This window comes from Rhamphochromis longiceps, linkage group LG15, assembly GCF_057381845.1.
Source record: "Rhamphochromis longiceps isolate RC_006_pf linkage group LG15, R_longiceps_female_GT1.1, whole genome shotgun sequence".
Taxonomy (NCBI): domain Eukaryota; kingdom Metazoa; phylum Chordata; class Actinopteri; order Cichliformes; family Cichlidae; genus Rhamphochromis; species Rhamphochromis longiceps.
The window spans coordinates 21,050,792-21,066,065 of NC_140571.1; the positions used below are offsets into that span (position 1 = coordinate 21,050,792).

The 15,274-nt window shown below is 39.9% G+C and overlaps 1 protein-coding gene across 10 annotated transcripts in view; it reads left to right on the forward strand.

Annotated features, from left to right (window-relative positions):
• Positions 1 to 1,373: 1,373 nt before the first annotated feature.
• The window catches only part of afdna (afadin, adherens junction formation factor a), a 122,770-nt gene continuing 108,869 nt past the window's right edge, over positions 1,374 to 15,274 (forward strand). For 7 of the 10 annotated variants that reach the window (XM_085381912.1, XM_085381917.1, XM_085381918.1 and 4 more), the window contains exon 1: positions 1,375 to 1,682. In XM_085381912.1, coding sequence (XP_085238038.1) covers positions 1,581 to 1,682 — 102 coding nt within the window. In that variant the 5' untranslated portion in view covers positions 1,375 to 1,580. Of the gene's footprint in view, positions 1,683 to 15,274 lie in introns of all 10 variants that reach the window. The other 3 variants (XM_085381913.1, XM_085381915.1, XM_085381914.1) reach the window with 1 other exon arrangement.

Here is a 15,274-nt window from a genome sequence, read left to right on the forward strand (position 1 = left end):
TACTTACATATGATCTCAATGCTTCACTCATCCATTATACAGTAACACCCAGAAATTCTGGCACGGTGACTAATGTGTTTATAAGAAGCCCGGGCTACTGTTCTGCACCCTGTCTGGGAGAAGAGGTGGGCAGCCCACATGACTAACTGCCCTGCTGTATCACAGCTATTTTTATAGATGAGATCATTACATTTCACATGTATCTGCTGACCTTTCAGAGTCACTCACAGCCATGTGTTAATAGATGGAGCGCAGCGCCACATCATTACCCCCAACAAACAGAATAGAAACACACACACACACAGGAAATGAGTGTGATTATGAAGAGTGGGTCCACAGGAAGGAAAAAGCTACTGCAGTGAAACAGGTTATCACGAATGTAGAACCGCACACAATGGCTCATCCATCCCATACATAGATAAGATGCTCTCTCTGATTGTGTGCGTAAAACTGGAATTTTATCCTCTTAACATAAACCAGGTCACTGGTGGGTAACATGCTAAGAAGATGATACCTCTAAAATCAAGTTTCTTGCATGCACTTTACTCTTTTGCTTCCATTTGAGCATGCAAATTAGGTGAAAATTTTATATTCGAGGGTAGATGTAAAGCTAAATAGATTAGCAGAGACCTTTTGGATGTTAAGGTAATAATTTAAAATATTAATGGTTAATAATTAGAAGATATTTTCAATTAGTTTTATTAATAAAGAAAAATTCTGGTGCACTTTCACAGTGCTTCCAACAAGTAACAAAAAAGAATCTTACATTTACAACCAAATGCTAAATGGACTGTTTTGTACTTTAACCGAGCATTTTTAATACTACAGTCTATATTCACACAGCAATTTTCAGTTTTTTCATATGGACTGGATTAGCTGACCTTGAGATGAGCTAGCTCTGCCTCCTGAATTAAATTTAAAAAAAAATTCTGTGTGCTACTTGAAATGTATTGTGTTTAATGTATTGGATTATTACAATTATTTAAAAAGATTAATTATAATTTTTCTACTGTATTCAAATCTTTTTGCATCTCTAAGTTTTTAGGTTTATTCCTCTTCTGCACAAGTGTTTGTTTACTTTTTTCAAAGTGCAAACAAACAACAAGATAAGTAGTGGGATTTCACTGTCTGAATTGTAGATATTATATATTTACAGTGTAAATAAATCGCTCAGGGGTTTAAGGGCGTGTGTGTGTGTCTGTGTTGGGGTCTTAATGAAAAGATAATGAGTTAATCCTGCTGACCACCATAAGCGGACTACTTCTTTTGAGACTGCACATTTAAGAAAAGCAGCGTCATCGATCAATTGTGTCGGTTCTGAAACAGTTAATAGTTTGCGCGTTCACAAACGCAAACACACACATACACATAGACCGGGGGCGCGCAGAAGCTCACCGGGAACGCGAAGCAGGAGCAGATCAGAGAGCAGGTCGGTCGGTGAGCGGAGAGACGCACGAAGTCCTGGCGATAAAGCAGCAGACCTGAACCTTTGGTTTGTGAGGCGGCTTTTTCTTCTCCTGTGGACTACCGTTACGGGAAGTTTTATTCAACAGTGCGGACCTACGGAAAGGCTGTCCACCATGTCGGGGAGCAGGGAGGAGGAGAGGAGGAAATTGGCCGACATCATCAACCACTGGAACGCCAACCGGCTCGACCTGTTCGAGATCAGCCGGCCCACAGAGGTAGGAGCTCAGCCAGGAGTGGCAGGAGAGGCCGCGGACACGCGGGCCCTCTCCTGGGGGAGGGGGGCCCTGTAAACCTACCCCCGGCTGACCCTTGGGTTGAAAATGTTGAAAGCCAAGCAGTATTGGGCAGCGTGGTTTTCTTGGGTGACTCGGTGGCAAGTCCCCGTACGTGCTGCGAGAGAATGAATGCCAAACTCCATTGAAAAATGTCAGGATTTGCCAGATAGTAGGCTAAACACATTGTTCAAGATGGTGCCTATAAATTTAATTAAATCTTTGAGCCCTCACGGCAACCCAGGCAAACTATTTAACAGTCCATGGCTGAGCATCGTGTATAGGTAAACCTGCCTCTATCGCTTTCTTTTAAAAGAAACTGTTCACACTTGCGTAGCTATTATCGCCCACAGCTGTGTATTTGGGAAGTGGCAGGAATAATTTTGAAAGTTGGCAAATCACAGAAGCTCTTAAGATTATGTGTGCGATAAATATGCCGAATTTGGCGCGAATGTGAGTAGAATATTATCTACCTTGAGGTTTATTCTTGCTTCTGTGGATGCGTGCGATAAGTAGGTAAAGATGTAATTTCCAGATTTCTGAATGGGATTTGGTGCGTTATCTTGCGAACGGAACGTTAACTGGGCTAGCTAGCTAGTTAGTTAGCAAGCACTTTACCTGTAGAGAAAACATAAGCTGTGCTACTATTAAACAGAATAAACACCCCCCCCCCTTTATTGGTGATTTATGCATTACATATTTGCGCTTTTTAAATGAGGGGGCAAAGTTGTGATATAGCCGGCGTGTACAGTGCATGCAGCGCACTCGCAGCACTGCCTGCAATGGCTGACAAACCCAGTAACACGGTCAGGTTGCTAGATACGTTAGGCATATAGATAAAAGCTTAAAGTATTAGCTACAAGCAGGGTGTGGATGCTTAGCTGGGCACTCAGATACTGCTAGCCCACCACCCACAGGACAGCCCCTCTCCTGTACGTCTGTCGATCTGTCTGTGCAACACACTGACTATGTCATGTCGTCCTGCATTGTCCTCACACGCGAGCTAGCTTGGTACGAGCTGCTTGTTTGACCAGCAATAATTTGACCCTACAACACGGCGGAGCAGCAGTGCTGTAATTAAACCGCCCGTCTGGACTCAGGTTGTGGCTGTTTACTAATGACATGACGGGATAAGAAACGCCTCCTTGCCGAACAGTAGCAAGGGCTTGGCGATGTCTCTAGTCCTTACTAAGTCCAGTGTCCAGCAAACCAGGGGCGTTTCCAGGATTTTTGAAATGTGGTGGCTCACAGGACGTCAGCATGATTGATGAGAGTTGCAATAACGTTGCCAATTCAACGCAACCAAGAAAACTGGTGATGCTGTTTAGCCTAGCAGCTAACAACATAACATAACATCTACACTGGCTAAAGCCCAGACAAATGTGGAGTTAAACAAGATTCCTGCATTTTCTGTCTGCACCACTGAGACCAAAGCAAGACCATTGATGACAAGATAAAACAAATAAAATAGTTCTAATTTAATCTGAATTTCATTCTGCAGGTGCCGGCACTCAAGGTAGGTTTGAGTGACTGGACCTGATGAAATGCACTGTTTTAGAATAGAGGTAAATGCATTACAGACTCCACACTTAGCTTAATACTATTTTTTTATTTATTTATTAATTTTTTTAGGATTGAAGGGCTGGACCAAAATGATTTACAGTGAAATTCTGGCCCTCATATTTTGCCCAAATCTAATCTAGTCCATTTTCTTAGATATTTACCATCAAAATATACAAATAGTTCAACTACAACTGCCTAATGAGAAAGAACCTTCAGTCATAAACACATTATTGGATCATAATTATTGATTCAAGAGTGTGTGCATATCACTTTTAATGCTGCTAGTAGAGATGATTTTCATTATTTATATAATACTAGATGGCTTAATAGTGCTCTAGCAAAATAGCATTGGTAGAGGGATGCCTGGTGCCACCCTGTGCCCCCCTCAGGACACGTCCTTGCATCCAATCCTGCCTGTGACTGGTGCATTTTGTGGTTAAGTAGTTTTAATTTAAATCTATGACTGTGATTGTGTCAGCTGCTGTGTTTTTAGGCGAGCTGCCCACCCCCCACCTCTTTCTTGGATAAGGGTGTAGGGGGGCCACAGGGTCCCCTCTCTTCTCCTCTTGAGCCGATTACCAGGATTGAAGCTGGCCAGCCATTGGCCAGTGTTGCATACTACACAGCACACACGCGCAGACAAATACACAACCCCTCGTCTGTGTAAGGAATCATTAACTCTGCATGTCCAGAAGTTTCCCAGACTGTAATTCTTTCACTATACTGGGGTTTCAGCTCACAAGCGTCACAGTGTAGTCCAGCAGAGCATAACTCAATGTAAGGAGATGCATGGCCTTCCTTCACCACGCCACACCCCACCCATATGTCAGGTGGTGGAGCGCCCAAGCTGCACAAGTGTCCTCCAAATAGGCTAGACCACTCCAGAGTGAAGCTGTGCTATAGATAAAACTTGACACTGTTATCCTTAAATAAAGCTTCCCACCCCCCAGTAGAAAAACAGAATATCTGGTAATTGTTATAAACGTTTAATTTCAGAGCAAGCTGCCACTGAGAGCAGTGAGATCATTTGTGTGATTAGATTAGGCACGGCTGGCTGATTAGTCTGGAGCAAAGGTTCTCAAACTTCTTAATCTTTCAAACCCAAAATGAATAGGTCCTGCTGCGGGACTTATGGTGAGGCTCATTATAACATAACAGGTACCCATGTCACGTTGGGGACTCGCAGTGGGAAGAGATGTGGGGACTTATTTCTGCAGACTGAATAAACACTGGGCTTGGATGGTGTGGCACAATAGTCATGTAGTGTTGAGATGCAGGCATGCATCTCAACACTACATGACTCCACTCCACCCACTGGAGATGTGGAGGTTTAGTGACTTCTAATCCTTCTAGGTTTTGGTGGGACATGTGAATGTGTGGCACATTAGCCTTCCTAAAGTGTTTAGCTTTCATGATTCTCTGAAACTCTGCACCAGAGTTATTCAAGAAAAGCACCCAAACCTATCAAAAGTTCCCATCTCAGAATCGGCTTATTGTTTTTGTGCAATATTTAATGAAGCCATTGATGATTTAACTTTCATACTCTAAAATTGTCCAAGGAACAGGCTCTCAAGTACATAGACATAGGCCAGAGTTTGATACTTTTCAATTTGCCTTATTTTTATGATCCTTCATAAGTACATGAACTTTTGTGAGTTGAAAAAGCACATTTTACCTGGTTTAAAAACGGAAACCTGCACCAACTAAAGAATTTAATTGTTTTGACACCAGGCTCATCTTCTACTTGTGTTTTCTATTATGTCTTATTTAATACTCCTGAATTTAGATTATGGATGTAAAGTGGAGAATAAACATTGGTGTTCCCATGTCTCATATCATAGTTAGAGCATATCACATTTATCAAGTAAGTTTAGCTCCTGTAGTACAGCTCAAAGCAAATATGTGGCTGAGGATACTCCATGTGTAGTCGTGATCTAGTGACCATGCAGACCATAGGATTAAGTGAGGTTTACACTTGGTTGTGGACAGTGACAGAAACAGAGGATGAGTAATGATTATTGTTATATTTCTTTAAAGACCGCTCGAGGTCTGCTTGAAGTCCGCACAGTCTCGTGCTAACAGCCTGGTGACGACATTTCCATCACTTGGGCACAAATGCAGTATAATAGATGGATGCAGCCTTTTCCGTGAGGGACGGCATTTCATTTCCTCTAACAAATTCCTGAAGCCCTACATATTAATCTGTCTAATATCCATGGAAACAAACTGGTTTTGCCTGAGCTTTAAGAGCACTTTCTTCGATTTCAGTTGTATAGTTGTAGCCTAAGGGTCTAAGCCTCAGTATCTTTTAAAAAAATCTTTATTTTATGTGTTGACAAAAGTGACTGTGTTTAAGTATCATATTACTCTGTGGTTCCCGTTGGCTGTTTTTTTTTTTACATACATATAAAATACCATCTTAAGAAACTAAAAAGAACTAAAAAGGCTCTTAAAGAACCTTAAAATGTTACGAATTTTTACAGTTTTACTTGTTTAGTTGATGTTTGTCCAGTATTTGTTGTTCAGCAAATTAGCAAGCAATGGCAATTTAAAAAAAAAAAAAAAAAAATTGGGTTCCACAGATTGACATCAGATTAAATCCCACGCCACGGTGCTGGTTGGCTAATCGTTAGTCCTCACACCGTGCTCAGTGAACCGATGTAAGTTTTAATCGAGGAACTGCTGTTTCACATCTCAATGCCAGATCAATCAGTCAGCTTGATGGAGTGGATCAGTTTAAATGGGACAAACCCAGCCAACCATAAGACATGATTCACATCTTTTTATAATCTTTAAATTGATGAGATAGAAATTTTTATCGTAGGATAAATATCTTCCCTATGTGGCAACAAGCAGACCGAAAACATGGTAGCAAAATACCCCCCCAGAGCATTACAGACTTGGTGAGGTCAAGGTAGGGCTGTTTGATATAACGATATATATATATATGGGATGACGATATAGAAACGTCTATCATTTCATTTTATGCTATCGTTTGTTTCATGGTGTCGCAAAATAAACTGTTTACGGCAATATTCTTTTCAGCGTTTTGATGGTCACTGTGGTGGCTATATTAATTTCTTAAAGTTCTCTCTTTCTCTTATATTTAATATAACCACACTACGGACGGACAAGCTCCTGTTTTTATGCGGCGTTGTTAGGAACAACGACGGTAAAACCATCGCGTGCCCGCTTGTTTATTTTCCACATAAACCTTTCACAATAAAGCTTAAGATCCTGTTGAGACTTTTCAAAATAAACTGAATCACGTGAAAGAGGATGCAGAGTGTTTACGGATGAGAAGCAAAAAAGAGCCGTCAGGTGCTAAAAAATAAACCTTAGACTCAAACATTAGAACAGGCTTTTTTGTGTAATAAATACTCACAAAGAAAACGGCGGCCATTACAACTTATGTCTAAAAATGTATAGTTTCATGCATTGGTTAAAACACTCGACTCCAGGTACACGACGCTCAGCTGGATACACTTCACACAAGTCGAGCTGCCCGAGAGTCACAGAATTTACAGAAAATGTTACATTTTTGTGATTTATATCATTATTGGGACGATAGATGTCTTATATCGGGATATGAGATTTTGGTCATATCGCACAGCCCTAGGCTTCACTTATTTCCTTCAATTTGTCACTGTCTACTCAAATTTCTTCAGTCAGCTCAAATGGTGTCTGTTCAGAAATGTGGCATTCAATAACTTGCTACATGCAACCTCAAAATAATGGTATGTGTCATCTTTGAAAAGAAGCACCCTTTTTTTTTTTTTTGAGTATGCAGCATCAGGAAGACTCCTCTAATAGTTTGGATGTTGACAGCTTTGCAGCTTCTTGTGCTTGGAAATGCTGCTCATCAGGGAAAAAAAGCTGCTGACAAGATTGTCCTGAATATGAGTTCTGGAGAAAAAACAAAGACTGTACAGCAAGTTTGATGTGCAGGAAGTAAGAAAAAAATAAGTTTTGAATGAATTTTGGGACCAGTTTACACAACCCAGACTTGAGGCCACCGGTTATGTCAGACCCTGTCCAACATGATGTGCTTGAAACTGAATGCAGGTTTTGTTAAATCTGGGTCCAGTCCCCCCCCCCCCCCTCATATAAATGTAAACATTCTGCTACATGCCATAAAGTTGAGCCATAAATAAAGGCAGACTGACAAACATTTTACAGGACAAGCAGACCATGCTGGATAAATAATAGAGAATAAATGATGCATATCGTCTTTACAAATGCACTCTCCGGCAGTGGGTTTCATGAGGGTATTGACAGTGCAGTAATTAGCAGGTAGTGCTCTTTAAGCCTGTAATTACGTGTTACATTGCCATCATTCAGACAGGAGTGATCTTTATTATGCTGACATTTCCCTCTGCTTCCTGTATAAGTGTGATTTTCCTCAATCATGTAAATCAGATTATCAGGAAACTCTTATTTATGCAAGGCAGAGTTGGCTACATTAAACAGTACCTTTGTATCTGTGGGATGGTGATAAGGTTTTACAGTTCCTCCTCTTGCCCTGAATGCTGACCCAAGACCTTTTTTTTTTTTTTTTTCTCCTTCCCCCTGAGCAACTCAAGAGAAGCTTATGGTTTAAAAATGGGAACGGCAGCATTTTTTTGTCCACTCAGTTCTCCACTGATCCTGCGTGGAACAAGATGTTCTGCCCCAAACATCAATTATGCTGAACAGTGACCCTAAAAGCCTCAGAAAGTTGTCAAGTATTAGAGTCAAAGTTGTACAGTTGTGTTTTGTTTTTTTTGTCCCATAGTACAGCAGCTTAAAAGACAAATCTATTGTTAGATCTCTATGATTGGATCTAAATTTAAGACATTTAACAGACATAAATGCCTTAAATAGACTTTAGGGCTTCTAAAGTTGAGGCAGAGATGGAAATTAAAGCAAATGTTACATCACAATACATACTTTTACTTTCAGTTTAAGAATTTAATTTAACCCACAGGCACTGTGTCCTCACAGAAGAGAACATAGTTAATACACTATGACAGATGTTTTTTTTTACTTTATATGTACTTTGGTAAACAGAGCAGAAAATCTTCTCTTTAAATGCACACTTTTCTTTACCTTGCACTGCTCACATGTACTATAGGAGCTTCTGCTTGTCAGATATGTGCTCTTTGGCTTTTGTTTGTTTGTGGTTTACTAACTGCTGAAATGAATCTTTTGAATCCTAAAGTGTTCCCAGTTTGTCTTTGTGAAAGCTGCGTGATGTAAATGTGTTAGCTGCTGCTGTTGCATGGCAAAGTAAACACAGAACTACACAGAACTGCATTGACTTGATTGTCCTGTTTTTACCTATCCTATCTAGCTTTTTGAGCCAGGATGATGTCTGACCCAGGGACCTGTGTGTCATTAGAGAACACCAGGCTTATAATATAAATTCCCTAACTTAGTGGTTGTAGCTTTTGCCCCCCCCCCCCCCCCCAAAAAAAAAAGACTGAAGTGACTACTAAGGCTGAATTTAAGGAAAATTAAAGAGAAAGGGTTTCAGTTTGAGCACCACAGGAGAGTAAATTGGAAATCTGCATGAATAAAAATGGATTTTAATTATTACTTTATCTCAGTTATGTAATGCACAGCTGAATGGGATGATGGTATGTCACAGCATATTAAGACACTGGTCTGGCCGTCACATGGCCTAGCGAGGTGAAAAGCCTGAGAAACGCTTACTTTATCACAACATTCTTTTGGAGAAAATATACAAATAAAAGTATTTATTTGAAGTCTCTATACAGCACAAGAGACTTCTTGTGTGCTCTTGCCGCTCCTTTTTTCTCCTGTCATGTTCTGAACTCCAAAATCAACGATTATTATTCACACCAAATGACTTTTCTGATCACCTTAAGGATTATTTTCCTCCCTGTACTTATCATCATAATTTGAGGTGGAAGGTATTTACTAGCAGGAAGTCGGACTTGTAGCCACTTTGTTTCCTGTGGCACGGGATATGCTGCATGTTGGCAGACTCGCTGTGACATCAGTGGCCACTCCCTCCCTCCCAGCTTTTCCCTGCTGGTGCACAGGAAGCAGGAAACTCTGCAGAAAGGAAGTGAGTGTTTTGTGGAGATAGTGTGTTTCCTGGCCTATGAGGTGGAATGATTTGTTTTCAGAACGGTCAGGTTTCTTTTTTTTCTTCTTCTAACTATTCCCAGATTCTCAATCCTCCAGAGGAGTCATTTCCACCAGTGGTGGCAATTTAGTTGTGAAGAAGTATTTCAGTGTGGTTAGATATTCTATATTATTGGTCATATTTTGTTGTCGTTGTGGTTTATTGAAGTTGCTGGCTGTTAAACTCATCAGTTGCTGTACCTTCTTTCACAGGAGTTTTTATTCTTTTTTTTTTTTTGTGTGTGCTTTTTTGTATACTTTCAGACCTGATATATGTATACAGATGCTGGCCGTCAGATTTTTTTTTCTATTTAAGTATTTACTCTTTTTTTTTTTTTTTTTTAAAGGAAACCTATTGACGTTCTTTGTGTTTACATGAAAAGAATTCCAGAAAGCTATGTGTGATTGCATAGGACATATCTGACAAATTGACATAGTCCATCACATTGACGGGACAATCACATTTTGATATAAAGCGGATCAGCTTAGTGATTTGCAACATTGCACCTGAGTACAAGAGCATAAATACCTCTGTATATATATCTGTATTGCATAGGAAATCTTTTACAGATTTAACAGATGTTTTCATCATTAGGCAGACACAGCTCATTGAGGCGACTGTTTTTGTGATTTGAAGCTGTATGATTAAAATTGAACTGAATTGGATTGAAACTGAATTGCAGCATTGCGGCAAAGCATTTATACTTAGTTTTTATTGTGAATAAGAGTACCTCTAGCTAATCCTAGAAAGTCCCGTGACCTGACATTGTAAATGCAGTATTTAAATTTAAGCAAAGTGGCGGAGGTAACCAGGTGGTTTTTGCAGCTGAGCTTTGTAAATAAACAATGCCACTTTCTTGTGTTATGTAACAGCGACTATCTCTTCCTTTTTTGTTTTTAAATTTAAGATACCATAGTCATCAAGAAAAGGCAAGGTCAATAACCTGGAACTATGAAATAATTTCACTTTTACCCTAAAAGTTAAACTTAAATAGTTATGAAAATCTTTGTAGCTATATGATATACTTACTCTAACCCTAACTGTGTTGGCTCTAATTGAAATTGTAGCACTTTACTAAAGGTGTCTGCAGATCTGAGAGACCTGTAGGCAATGTGGATTTAATAACCTTGATTGACAGGCAAGGACGTATGGCTGCTTCTTTTCCATGCTAGGTCCTTCCTAGCACAGTCATGATAAAAGCTGGTGTACACATTGTACATACAATGCTTTTTGTTCCAACAACTCAAGCGACAGTTTCTTTTCCTTTCTTTGTTGGAAACATGTTACTGTTGCATTAATAAGTTCCTCATTGCGTTAGATAATTAAATGCCTTTGGACTTTGAGGTCTAGCCCTTTGTTTATGATAATAGAAATTTTTTCTTTTATTTTTTTAAAATAAATTCGCTGGAATAAGTATTTTGATCTTCTGTGAGATGGCATAGGGTATCCTGGGAAATTAAAATGCTACGGCTTATAAAGGCAGAAAGGACTTACGAGTTTAGCTGGCTGGTTTCTGACTTTGGCTAAAGGTCAGTGCTGACCGTGGGTGTACCTGCTAAAGTGGCAGCTGGAGATAGTAGAAACACTTTTGGGTAACAGACATGCTGGCCTCAGCCACAATGACAGCAGCATGAGGTCACTCATGCAGAGGCGCTGACCACGGCGTGCATTTATCTCTGTTTGCATTGTTCCTCTGTGTGTTCATTGCCCGTGCCCTCCCCTTTTTCTCTTTCTGTCTCACCCCTCACGTCATGCAGACATTAGCTGGCTGCGTCCCCATGGCAACGCTGTAGCTGTGATGAGCTGCACACTACAGCAGTTTAAAAAAAAATAAATAAAAAATAGGAGGCCACACACACAGTTTTCGACAGGCTCCAGTGTTTCCTTTTTTAGAAATAAATGAATAAATTATAATCTGCTAGCCCTGGTTCTTTCTGTCTTGTGTTTTTCCTACAAGCTTGTTGGCCATGTTGCTGTTGAGGTGGTCCTCAAAACCATTCAGCTCCTGCTTCCCCAGAACATCTCATCCTGCAGTCAGATGTACTCACATTCCACATTCTCGGACTGCAGCTAGTCGCGGTAGTTCTTCCTTTGCTTAGGAGGTCATCTGTGAGCTGTAGGGTCATTCTGAACTGGCTCACGTGCCGCTATACCATGCTCACTGAAGCTGCAGAGCTGATCAAGGACTCTCAGCTGCAGTGCAAGACGGTGTAGCTGGAATGATTTATTGCCCTGTTACATGTTTATATCCCTGGCCCAAATATTGGAAGAGTGGAAGAGTAGCAAGTAGTGGTTTGACTGTATGGTTTGTATTTTTTTTTTCCTAATCAAAGACATTGAAATATAAATGTATAGTTATAAAGCGCATTCTGTTTACTCCTGACAGAAAAATGAAACACTGCAAACTTTTGTAAAAGGTCTGCTCGCTGATTGATTTAAAATTGGTTTCATCCATAAAAAATAAGCCCAGCCCACATAGACTTATAAATGTAATTACATCATTTAAAAATACTAAAGAAACAATCCAATCTGACGTCTTTCTTAAGCTTTAGAAATGCGTCCAGCTAACAAAAAAGGAAAAAAACAGTCACTATTGGCCACCCCAAAACTAGATTTTTTTTTTAACAGCCACCTCACTAAATATAGATATTCTAAACTCATCATTAACTTCTTTGTCCATTCAGTAATTAACACACCCTACTGTCCTGGATATTTGTAAATCTGTCAGCTTGCAAAAATATTGGTCATAACACTACCACAGTTTCTTCTGGCGTGACTATGCATGTAACTGCAATTGGTCCACATTTTAATAATTGTTTGCATTTTTATAGGCAAAATGTGTTAAACCCCACTTTAAAAAAAGGAAGTCAAGAACCTTCTATAACCTTTGACCCTTTTCCCCATCAGCTGCAACTACAGCCACCTGCACCTTCTTAGCAGGCCTAGATCACTAGCTCTACAGCTGTGTTGTCTGTGTTGCTGTAAATGTCTGCTGAGCTTGTTTTTATCTGGCTGACCAGATGAAGCTGTAAATGTGTAGCATGTCACATTTCATGGTCAGGCTATAGGTGGGTCTGCCTGAGAGTAATCGCACCTCAGCACAGGTTCATTACAAAGTGGGGCAAAAGATCGTGACCATAGGCCTTAACTCTCAGGCTGGACGCTTGTGCGGTTTAAACCTTAGTAAGTAACGTTGCCACCTTCTCTCAGTCTGGAGAAATGCTGCGGTGTGCTTTATTCTTCCAGTCTGACAGGATGCAAGAGAGTGATGCTGTTCTTTCTTTATTTGGATGCCACAGTTGTTTTTTGTTTTGTTTTTTTTCCTACTGAGTGTGAACTCACAATTATACTCCAGTTGTGTGTCACTTATTCAGAAAGCCAGTGAATCACAATTATGAATTAAAACAATAGTTGGGTCCTCACAAATTTGTACGGGTTGAGGCGTTTCCTGCAGGCAGGTGGATGTTGGACAAACCAAATTCCTGTGTCCATGTGTAGAACCCAGAATGCAAATGTTAGGTTTATCAGATGAACTATGTCACTAAATACTGATTTCCTGTTGCTACTTGATGGCGCCATGGCATTCATAGTTCATGGTGGGATCCTTATCAAACATGACTAGTCTGGGCCGGTTTGGGCAATGTATGGGTGAATTACAAGAACTTTAAATTTCACAGTGCTTTGGACATTCCCTTGAATAAAAACTGACCATGTATGACCAACACTGAAACGGATTTGATTCAGTCTCTAGGAGGATGTTTTTTAAATTCTAATGCTTAGAAATGGCAAAAAAAATTGCATCCAAATTGCTTCTTACATTCAAAATGGTGGTTTTATTGTGGTTTAAAGTATGTGTTAGAGGCTGTTATGTATGTGTACCAAATGTCTTGGATGTTAACTGGTATTCAAGCATGTTCAGGACCTTAAAAATGCACATTGTTTTTGAATAAATAATGATAAACTTAGCAATTCCAGAAATTACAATAGGAAGAAAAAAAAAGAAAGACCCCCCCCCCCCCCCCCAAATAATTACAACAGCATTTCTGCAGGATTTCAGCATCTTATCATCTCCCAGCTGCAAAGCTCACTGCATCATCCTTAATTAATGCATCTGCTCTCAGTGTATTGGCTGCTGTCTATTAAATAGAAGAATGGGGGTCAAGCTGGGCAGCCAGGATATTCATCACCACTGTTTATTCCCAGCTTGTTAGGAAGTCCACTTTAGCCTCCTGTACATTGTTTAAAGGTCTTATTGGGGTCATGGGAGAAATGTATGAATGTATAGCTGATAAATGAAATGGATTGGATACTACTTAGTACCCTGTTACTAGGCAAAATGTGTTCATAGCTCAGGGAAATGCTGAATAATTAATGAAACCACCTATGTTTTTTTTTTTTAAAGGTATTTTTACTAAAGCATACAAATCAGTAGGCGAATACCTGCTTGTTACATCTTAATGTCATTAGGCATTCCCTTTTCAATTAGCAAACAGAATGAGGGGCTTCTGAGTTTTAACAATGGTCCAGATTCTCCTAGGTGTTTTAATAAAGTTTAAAGTTTAGGTAGCCATGAAAGATGACTCATGAGATTTAGGAGAGTTTGAAGTTTGAATGTTTTCAGGTGAGGTTTTGGCATCAGCGACTTGGGTCATGGTAAGCTGTTGGCTTTCCCTTGTAGATCATAAGGACTCAGGTTTATAAGGTTCTCGCTTCATCCCCATCTGCCACCACAGACAACCCCAAAGTGGAGGCTATGGGCTGGCAGGGACCAACAGCAAAATGGGCTTTACTGTCAGAAACACCCACTTGATCTAAAGTCGTGATTATGGTTATTTTGTTACTCATTGCTTGTGTGAACAGTGACGTCGGTGCAGGTCTGTAACCATTTATACTGGCGTTAAACGATAGGTGTCACAACTTTAAAACCCCCTCGACTTCTTATCAGTGCTGCTGCAGGAGGACAAGAAGTCAAAACAGGAAATAAAGAGAACAGAGGTAATTTTGGAGTTTGCTACATAGTCTTCTTTTCTAGATGTTAAAGCATTTCCCTGTTATTTGACAGTCTCTGTGCTCCTAGAGACACAATTATCATTAAATGGTGGTAAAGAGCGACCAACTCTCGTGTGCCATGTAATTTAAAAAAAATAAAAAAATAAAAAAAAATCCAAAGGCACGACAAGCGTTGTGGCAAACGCCAACAGTTGTCACGTTATTTTTGGTTTACGCTGCCATTCAAGAGGGTATCAGTGGCTAGTACAAGTGTAACTCACAACAACGTGCCCATCTCCACCCATGGAAAGATGGAGTTTCCCATAAAAAGAGGTTTGAAGTTTATTCAAAGCATGTTTGGCAAGTTTATAAATGATTGTTTACCAGAAATGATCATGACTACAACTTTTAACAGTAAAGCAAAGTCTTAACCCTCACACTTTGAAAGGGAACAAAAAGAAGGAAAATCTGATTTTAAAGTTCTAACTTTAAACACAATTCCACCACTAAATTCAAACTGGTTCAAAGACAGACGGACAGACTTGGGGATTTTGCCTTTGGTTTCCTGTGACAGATGACTTCAGCCTCAGTTATTTTGGATGAGCTGTTTTTATTTTTTACATTTTTTTTTAAAGTGCAGCCCACAGTCTGCCCCCTTAAATGGAATTTTGAAGAGGCATGAAGAAATGAGGGCTGGGCAAAAAGTTAAAACTTTTACAAGATTTAATCACTTTGATGGTCTGAAACCCTAGAAAGGCCTTTTTTTTCCAGCAGAAACAATCATGCACATCTTTCAGCTGTCCTTTTAGAACAGTAACTGCATGCCTGCATGTGATGCATTTAAAGCACG